We start from the raw sequence: 9,440 nt of genomic DNA, 5'->3' as shown, positions 1-9,440 counted from the left end.
TTAATAATATAATTTTTTTATAAATATAATAATTAAGTATTTTGTTAGAACTCAATGATTAACCTAATTATATTCTAATTTTTTATATTTAAAATTAAATGTTTAACTTATATTTGATTATGTTTGTCTACATTTAATTACACGAATTCAAACATGAAGTTCTAATAAATTTTACTTACACATAATTTACTTATAGTATTGAATTTTAAGTAATATACACTAATAAATATACTTTATTTCATAAAAAACAATTTTCTAAATTTTTTTATTAAATGTTTTATAATATAGTATAGATAAAACATGCATTTACAGTTTCAAAAATAGATGCCAATTTTACAGTAAATCAACTAAATTTGTGAAAAAATAATATTATGATTCTTGCACACACACAAAAAAAAAACATCTCATTTGAAGTGGTTTATTTAGTCATAGTTTTAATCATGATAAAATTAATTCTAATCAATAAAATGATAGTCTATATTATATATATATATATATATATACATTATATTATGAACACATTCTTATAATTACGTATGAACATCATTAAATATCATAAAAGTTATATACACGTAGAAGTTTGTAACATCTTATTAAATACCATAAAAGTAACTTCCACATAAAAATTACCTATTTGCCCTTCATTATTAAATCAAACATTTGAAGTAACCTCTGTTAAAGAATAAATATTATTGGTCTATACCATATTTTTGGTTAACAAAAGATCTTATCTATCTATCTATCTCTCTCTCCCTCTCTCTCTCTCTCTCTCTCTCTCTCTATATATATATAAAATTAATGGGTAAAAGAAAAAGAACCATATATAATAATAAACCCTTTTGTTCATGTTAATTGGGATTAAACCTATAATTCATACTTAATCCACTTGTTTGGGTTCTCAATTAAACAATGTTCATCATGTCTCCTTGTTGTCCCCTTTTTTACCCACTTCATTTTTTTCTATTTCTCTAATGTTTCCTTGATTTTCACATACCATATAATAATTTATCTTTAATTATTTTTTAATTCTACAATAATCTTAATTAATTATTCAATAATGCTACTAACCTTGATTTGATTAATGCATCAAGACTACTTTTTAGATCGTACAGTTACGTTATCATACACAGTTTTTCAAGATTTACGTGTTTATTGTTTCATCAATTACGAGAAAAAACGTACATCTTTTGAAATGAGGTGTTTTTATGTTGTTCATGTGTTCAAAGAAATTACTGGTGGAATATTAAAAACGTGGGTTTTTAATCTTTTCAAAGATTATCGTCGAAGGGTTTTTCAACTGACAGTGAAAAGGAAAAAAAAGTGATTGTCCTACAGGAGAGAGGGGTCCATGAACATGAAAGGCCTAGCTACAAACGCATACACAAACAACATAAAGAAGACCCATGCCAATCAATTTACCATTAACAAGGAAACATCTATCCTATTTTCTATCAGATAATAAATTACAAGAAAACTGTAAAGTTACATTATCAGAAAACGAACGGTAGACCTTTCTTTGCAATCTGAAATCTTGATTTTCAAAGCGTTATGCAACTTTTTATCCAATAATATAAAAGTTATGTACCATTATTCTTCTGAATTTGACTTGAAAGGTCAAAATGGGAAATTTAGGATTTGTTTTATGTGGGGGATAGGGGTTGTACATTGTATGGGCATTGCATTGAAATAATAGCTCTAATAATTGGACCATTCTACCCTTTCCCTAGGTCTATAAGTAGGACGATTTTGGCCCTTGATACCATGCACCATTCCTCCATTGGCTTTAAAGTAGATAGAAATGGGAAGTGAAGATGCAAAGATAAGGCCACAAAGCAAAGGGCTTGGCAAGTTTCTTAAGGAGCAAAGAGGAAGGCTTTACATAATCAAGAGATGTGTGGTCATGCTGCTTTGTTGGCATGATTAGATATTCATACTGTCTTTTTGTCAGACATCTGTTAAAAGAGAACGTGAGGAATGATATCTGAACTTGAGGCTGCAGTGCACACGAGTGAAAATCTTTGTTTTGATATAACTGTAGATATTGTAGACATACAGTTAACATAGGGCTGCTGACCATGTTGCAGTAAAACATGTGTTGTATTTACAGTAGATTTTGGTTTCCAACGAATTGAGATTTTTCGTTTTTTTATCTACCGTACTCAGAGTAAATGTGTCTACAATATGTACCCTTTGAAGCAGAAAAATAAACTATGTTGTTTGGGCAACATTAGTCTGTAAAAAATCCACTGATTCAGATGTTTTAAGAATATAACTTCCAATTTGTCAAATCCAATATTATTTCATCATGTAAGATTCAAAGGTTGATATCAATCATCGTGCGTTAATTTTGTTATTAAAGCATAATAACGTTCTTTAGAAACTAAAAATATTGAGGGCATAAGTTGAAAACACAGATGTTTGCTAAAGATCTAAAAAATAGATGAAACTTTTACAATCAGTTTAACAGTTCATTTTTAGTAGTTCAGGAGTACATATCTAACGAAAATTTTGAAACAAAATCTGTAGTTTTGAAACTGGTTAGATGATTATTGAGATTATGTCAAAAGATTTTATAGATTTAAATCTTAAATATGTTATTAGCTTTTAAGAACTGTATTTTATTGGTCATAAAACTTGAATTTTGTTTTGGATTCTATTAAATAATTTAAGTTCGGTATCATGATTGAAATTATTAACGAATGTTAAATTCTTTAGATTTTTTATTTATGTATGTCAAGAAAATATTATTACTTTAATTCTCTGTTTATTTTACATCACTTATTTATTTTAAATTATTTAAATAAATTAATAAAATATATCTTATAAATAATTTGTTATTACAAATTATTAAAAAAATACTAATAAATACATATGTATATGTTTTTCAATATTAAAATGAAAATAATGAATGGTTAATTGTTTTTTTAATGGTGAATAGAAAAAAAGAAGAAAAAAAAAGAAGAAAAGAAATAAAAAAAATTGCTTGCGCAGTGAAAGCTTACCTCTTATTTTAGTAGCGGTTGATGAAACATTTACCTGATAAACATTTATTGATAAAATTTAATATTATCAGTTATTTATCGGGTAAAATTTTAGTTTACAAAAACGGCATCGTATGCAATAATTTACTCGGTGAACGCTTACCATGGTAAGAGTTGTCACTCTCATTTATTGGGTAAAACTCTTGGTTTTTGTCTCGCTCTTACCGGATAATATTATTGGTCTTTACCATATTCATCCGATAAAGTAATGTAACATGATAAACACTTACCAACAACCCCTTAGTAATCCAACCAAAAATAGTATATATTATCTCCTACTGTGTGTCGTTTGAGCGGTATGGACGAGTGGTAACGCCGGGGACTACAAATTCTTTTTTCCCGTTTAAATCTGGGTACCGCCTCATTAACAAATGAATCAAAATTTCTTTTTCTATTATGTTGATACAACTCGCCTAAAATTTTCAACAGCAGAAAACATACCAGATTATGCCTATGCGTAAAAAACCAAACAACGAAATCGCCCTTGGTAAAAAATAATCAAAGGCAGGAACTCATTATTTTGTGAGATCCATTAGATTTTATCTAAAATACAAATCAAAGTTTAAATTTGGAAATTAATAATTTTGGTAATTTTAACTTAATTTTTTTAAATCATGACATTTTTAGGTATTTTAGAGATCTTGTATCTCCTCTCTTTCCTCTACCACCTGACGTGAACATCCCACTGTATACACATTGTGATTGCTTATGATCGTTATCTCTTTACACTTACTGATCTCCACTGTGATATTCTAAGATACACAATGTGATACAAAAAACCCCCATGAAAATACACTTTGTGATACCGGCATAAAAAATTCAAAGATAATACAATGTGGAGAGTTATATGTATCCTATTTATGGGAGTTATAAGTTTCGTATTTATGAAGATAATAAATTAATTAAACGCATTTATGAGTTGTTTTAATCATAATAAAAAAGAACCATTAGATCGACAATAATGATATACACAAGATCAGTTCTCTTCTAAAACGCAATTCATGAGTTGCTTTAAGGTTAAAAATGATTAAAGGTCCAAATCCCTTTTTACACGTATCACCTTAACTCCTATTCTCACACGATATTTCGTCTATCAAATTAACAACATTTTCAAGTCTAAAAATATTATTCATTACCCTCAAAAGTAATCCAAAATCTGTTGTGAGTAGTCAAGCGAGTACAATAATATTGATTGGTTTAGCGTGTAGGTGCCTAGGACTGAAAATAATTGGACGACCAAAATTGAAGTATGTAGGTAAAACAACTGTACAAAAGTTTAGGGTTATAATTTGACATGAACAGTTTAGTAAATTACTAATTTTATACACCATTTTCCTTATTTTTGTTCCACCTATTTTAATTAGAAAAATATATATTTTTGTCCTCAAACTTTCTGATGCCTTGGTTAGTCACAACACGTGATATTTAGACGCAACGATATGATTTCTCTGTTTCAGGGTCGTATATATGATATCATTTGTGAGCAGGGGCGGATGTAGTGGTTTAAAGGAGGGGGGAAGGGACCCCAGTCAAAAACTCAAAAACAAAAATTCATAGGTTAAAAGTTAGGTTTTACATGATCTACCTTTCACTTTCCCCCCCATTACATTTTTCCGGGGCCCCCAACCCCAATCAAAGCTGTTACTCTAACAAATAAAATCTGTTGAAATCAATCAAAAAAACCAAAAAAGTTATTCGAAATTGACAAAAACACTAAAAAAATCCTTCGAAATCAACCAAAAAACTTTAAAATTCCCTCGAAAACGTTGTAATTAGGTTAAAAACACATCAGACGATTTTGCGGGTTTTTAGTCTACCTTAAAGGTGACCCCACTGAACAAAAATCCTGGATCCGCCACTGTTTGTGAGGTATTGTCGTTTTAGGTTTGTACTAGTGGTATCATTGTACCTAAATCACTATGTGATTTTATAGTGTAAACATATGAGATTAATCACATTAACACACACATATATCACACGTGATCGAAAGAATAAGTCAAAATCCATATGATTTATTGCAAGATAACTATCAAGGCGAGACCTTTAGGAATGAGGTTGTTATTTATCCAAATAAAAATGTCATTTATGCCCATTATTTATTTATTTATTTTGAATTAACTCCTAAATTAATTATGTACATGGTTAAAATACGTTCTTACCTTTTATTTAGGACATAGACCGACCCATAAGTTTTTTCAAACGATGTCACCATTTGACTATAGGAAAAAACTATAGGAAAAAAAAAATCAAACGGTGACACCGTTGACTATAAGAAACAAATATACAAATTTTTTTTTCTTCAATCGGAGACACTATTTGACTAAGAAAATAACACTAACACGATTCTAACTTGAGTCTTGGGTGGTATAAAAATCTTGCAAACCAACTATATCAAATAAAACTTGATCTCATTGTAGTTTAAAAATACATACGGTGACACACAACAGATTAATACGGTTGTACCTTTCACGAACCTAAATTCTTTTACCCTTCGACAGAGGAAAAATATGGTGGCACGTGCCACTAGAGATGGTCAAATTGGCCCGGCCCGGCCCGGGACCGGTAAGGACCGGTTATGGGACCGAAAACCGGGACCGGTTGAGGTTTTTGGTAGTTTCGTGAGACCGGAACCGGTTATGGGACCGACTATGGACCGGCCCGGCCCGGCTCGAAAATTCAAATAATTTTATAAATAAATGTATTTTTAAATAATTTTATAATGTATTTTTATAAGAAAACGTAATTTTAATTATATTAAAACACATTTTTAAAGTGTATTTAAGTGACTCAATTATAAATTTTATAATGTATTAAAAATATATATCATTAAAAAAATCAAAAAAAAATCATATTTTTTTAATGCAAGGACCGGTTGGAACCGAGACCGGGACCGACGGCCCATAACCGGTTATGAAGTACCTTGACCGGTCCTATCATTTTCGGTTGGGACCGGGACCGAGACCGGGACTGGTTACGCTGGGACCGGTTATGGCCGGTTATGAGAAAGATGAGGACTGATTGGGACCGGCCCGGGACCGGTTTTTGGCCATCTCTACGTGCCACCATAACCACCAAAGTAAGTCCGTCCCTGATTTAGGATGTTCTCGTTTGAACCCGTCACTCACCCCCTCTCTCTCTCTCTATATATATATATACATATGTATATATATATATATGTATATATATGTCAAAAATTGGAAAGAACAAAGCTAGAAGGATGAGTTGGTAAGTCTATAAAGGCATTGAATCCTCCATAAATCATGATTTTTAGCGATGGGTTGGATATAGAAACAAACCTGGCCCCATACCTATGACTACACCCTCACAAATAAAAACATCACTAATACATACCTCATTACCCTTTTAATCCTCCTCTTGAATGTCTCTTTGCTTCTTCTCATTGCTTCATACCTTTTTATCATCATCATACTGATATGTGACAGATATTGTTCGGTTTTTATTGATTTAATATTCAAAAGTTTCGTATGTGCTTCAATGTTTAAAAATATAAATTGATTGGCAATGCAGAGATTGTCCATTGGTATCCCCGTAGCAGTATCATTTGTAATACTTAGATTTCGGTTTTGAGCATAATTGCTTAAGTTTGAGCAGTCAATCTTTATAATACACGTGCAAATCAGTTTAACAAAATCATTTGGCTTGACCACTGATTCTCTGAGAAGAACAACACCCGACATACCATCTTTACTGATATAAGTTCCGTTTATAACTTTAAACCTTGTTGTGCAATTAACGACACATGCAACACATACAAAGCTGATAAGACCCTTTTGTCTAACAACATATCCTAGTAGCGGCCGTGTGGCCTTGTCCAAGTGGTTCGGACTTGGGGCCTCTTTACTTGCTGCTGACTCAGTTGGCGTCAACTAGTTTACCTAAAGATTGATATGACTGACAGTGCTGACCGGTGTTGATTCGGGTAACAAGGCTGACTTATCTCCCTCATTACTAGCAATTTTCACCACCCTCACTTACCTTATGAGTAACATTCTTATACATTTAAATGGATTATTGGTAAGCATCCGGTAAGCGCTTACTGGGTAAGTGTCTTCTCCCTCTCACTTACTGGGTAAGATTATTGGTACTTCCTATGCCTCGTACTGTGTAAGATTATTGGTCCTTGCCACGCCACCTGCTAAGGCAAGTACAACCGCTAAGTTACCCGGTAAGCATTTGGTAAACAGTCAACATCAACTAGTTTACCTAAAAATTGATTTGAGTGATAGTGCTGACAGGTGTTGATTTGGTCAACATGGTCAACTCAATCGGCATCAACTAGTGTACCTAAAGATTGATCTAACTAATACTACCCGTCAACATTATTATTTCACTTACTAGGTCATCACTAGATGATAAAGGTATGTATTTAATCGGTAAGACATGCTATAAAACAATTGATAGAGAACCATTTTAGTCAACGCTTAACCATAACCACATTCGTACCCGGTTAACACTTACCCAAGTTGTGCTGGTGAACGGTTCCTTGCTTAAAATAACCAAGAGGCATCTCACCCCCACGCGTGCAGTCTCCTAACCGTTGTCATTTCGTTCTTATTGCTTCCTCACCTACAGCTTCAACATTTTCTGCTGTAATTTTCTATTGGACCCTTCAGGTCCTTTTTGATCCCCTCCAATTAGCCTTTCTTACGGAAGAATCTGTTCTTGCGGCAGAGTAGCAGTTCATCTTATCATGCAGGGACCTGAAAATTCAACATAGAAATCATTGAACATAAATGATCAAAGATTCATATAGATTACATGTATGATTGTGTACACAGAACCGGTCTCAAATCAAAGAAAACAAAAACCATTTGCACCCAACGATAATTGTATTTGAATGGAATGAATCAAAATTCACAATCATGGAAGCTATATGGTTGTGGATCATTATCTTAGCTCTCTCTCCATCTTGAATGGCAACATCATCTTTTAAGGATTCAACATGGTAGGGGATCAATGTCAGATATCATTACAGCAGCATTTGCCTTCACAAATTTCCTATGATCTTATCTGGCAAAACTTCATTAGATCAAGTGAAATACCCCGGTTCCTCTGCTGCTAAACTTCTGCCTTCCTTAATAGAAACAAGCAACACACTCCTTAATTCCAAGGAATACCATGAAAGGGTGCCCCCCTCTGTGCATGTGTGTGTTAAGCTGTACAAGAAGGGCCATCACAAGCGTTCTACAAATTGAGGTCATGAGCTAGTAGTAAATGTAACAAGCAGACATAATTGAAGTTTACCTTTAATATCAAAGACTATCAGCAATTGTGTATGTTTATTTCTTCTTTCTTCTTCTGGATGTCCTTAAATTACCATAAATAAAACTTCAACTCACTGCACAAATTGTTGACAGGGACCTACGAAGAAGGTGCAAGCCCAAACTTGAAAGAACTACCTCTGTTTGATTGAAATCTCTTAGGTACGATATCGTGATTTAATGATAAAAAAAATGGTGTTACTTCCTGAAAACAATAAAGTAGCAAACTTCAGCAATAACGATTGCCCACCACCAGGATTCCTGATTCAAGTTCTTTATCTTTCTTTTCTTTAAACTAGGCAATGGAAATGCAATCCCAGTTGCAGGCTTACCCAAACCTTAGCAGGGAGGACCAAATGGACTCTCCTGTGGGATGCCTCATTGCATACAAGTTAGGGGGCGTTTGGTTCACAGGATTCCGATGGAATTGGAATGGTCAACTCTTTTGACCAAATTCCATTCCGGGGTTTGGTTTACCTATGAAATGGAATTGAAGTCCATACATTCCACCAACCATGGATTTCATCATTCCATCATAGTGGGAAAGGAATTGAATTTCATCCATTTTTCTTAAGATGATAAAACTACCCCATTAAACCAATTTTCTTAAATTATTATATTTATAGTTTAAGAAAAAATGAAAAATACAAATTCAAATAAAGGGTATTTTGGTCATTTTCATCATTTCATTCCAATTCCTCTATAAACCAAACAGACATATTCCAATTCATTTGACATATTACATTCGATTTCCTACAAACCAAAAACTTGGTCAAACTTGATAACATTTCATTCCAATTCCTTCAAGATTCCAATTCCTATGACAGATTTCATTCCTTTGAAAAACATTTTGGCAATCAAACGCCCTCTTAGGTTCACCATTAGCAAAAAACTGGAAGCAAGCATTGGAGAACAAACATACTGGCAAGTTCAAGCTTATTCACCTTGTTAGATATCCTAAGAGAAATGTCTCCAGAAGCATTTCTTGCTTTCTGATTTAGAGAGAAACTCCACATACATGTTCATAAGGTAAAGAAGTAACAGAGATGACTTCAAAAATCAGTAATAGGAATTGCACAGCAGTAAATGCAGTTAACACTAGATTTTGGGGGGGGGG

The 9,440-nt window shown here is 32.8% G+C and overlaps 1 protein-coding gene and 1 long non-coding RNA gene across 2 annotated transcripts in view; one reads left to right on the top strand and one right to left on the bottom strand.

Moving 5' to 3' along the window:
• The first annotated feature begins 1,798 nt into the window (after positions 1 to 1,798).
• On the top strand, positions 1,799 to 1,924 carry LOC112515679. Its single transcript, XM_025122587.1, has one exon. The coding sequence runs from the start codon at positions 1,799 to 1,801 to the stop codon at positions 1,922 to 1,924; it is 126 nt and encodes a 41-aa protein (XP_024978355.1).
• Positions 1,925 to 7,366: 5,442 nt separating this feature from the next.
• LOC112515987 overlaps positions 7,367 to 9,440 on the bottom strand; it is a 3,956-nt gene continuing 1,882 nt past the window's right edge. Inside the window, exon 2 of the long non-coding RNA XR_003069562.1 lies at positions 7,367 to 7,762. This is a non-coding gene — a long non-coding RNA (uncharacterized LOC112515987). The remainder of the gene's footprint in view (positions 7,763 to 9,440) is intronic.

Source organism: Cynara cardunculus (assembly GCF_001531365.2).
Source record: "Cynara cardunculus var. scolymus isolate 2C chromosome LG 7, CcrdV1, whole genome shotgun sequence".
In the NCBI taxonomy this organism is placed as follows: Eukaryota; Viridiplantae; Streptophyta; class Magnoliopsida; order Asterales; family Asteraceae; genus Cynara; species Cynara cardunculus.
This window is presented reverse-complemented; position numbering and strand designations above follow the sequence as displayed.

Bases quoted from the DNA above. Each gene is read 5' to 3' on its own strand.
- LOC112515679 (XM_025122587.1), top strand. From the start codon at position 1,799: ATGGGAAGTGAAGATGCAAAGATAAGGCCACAAAGCAAAGGGCTTGGC.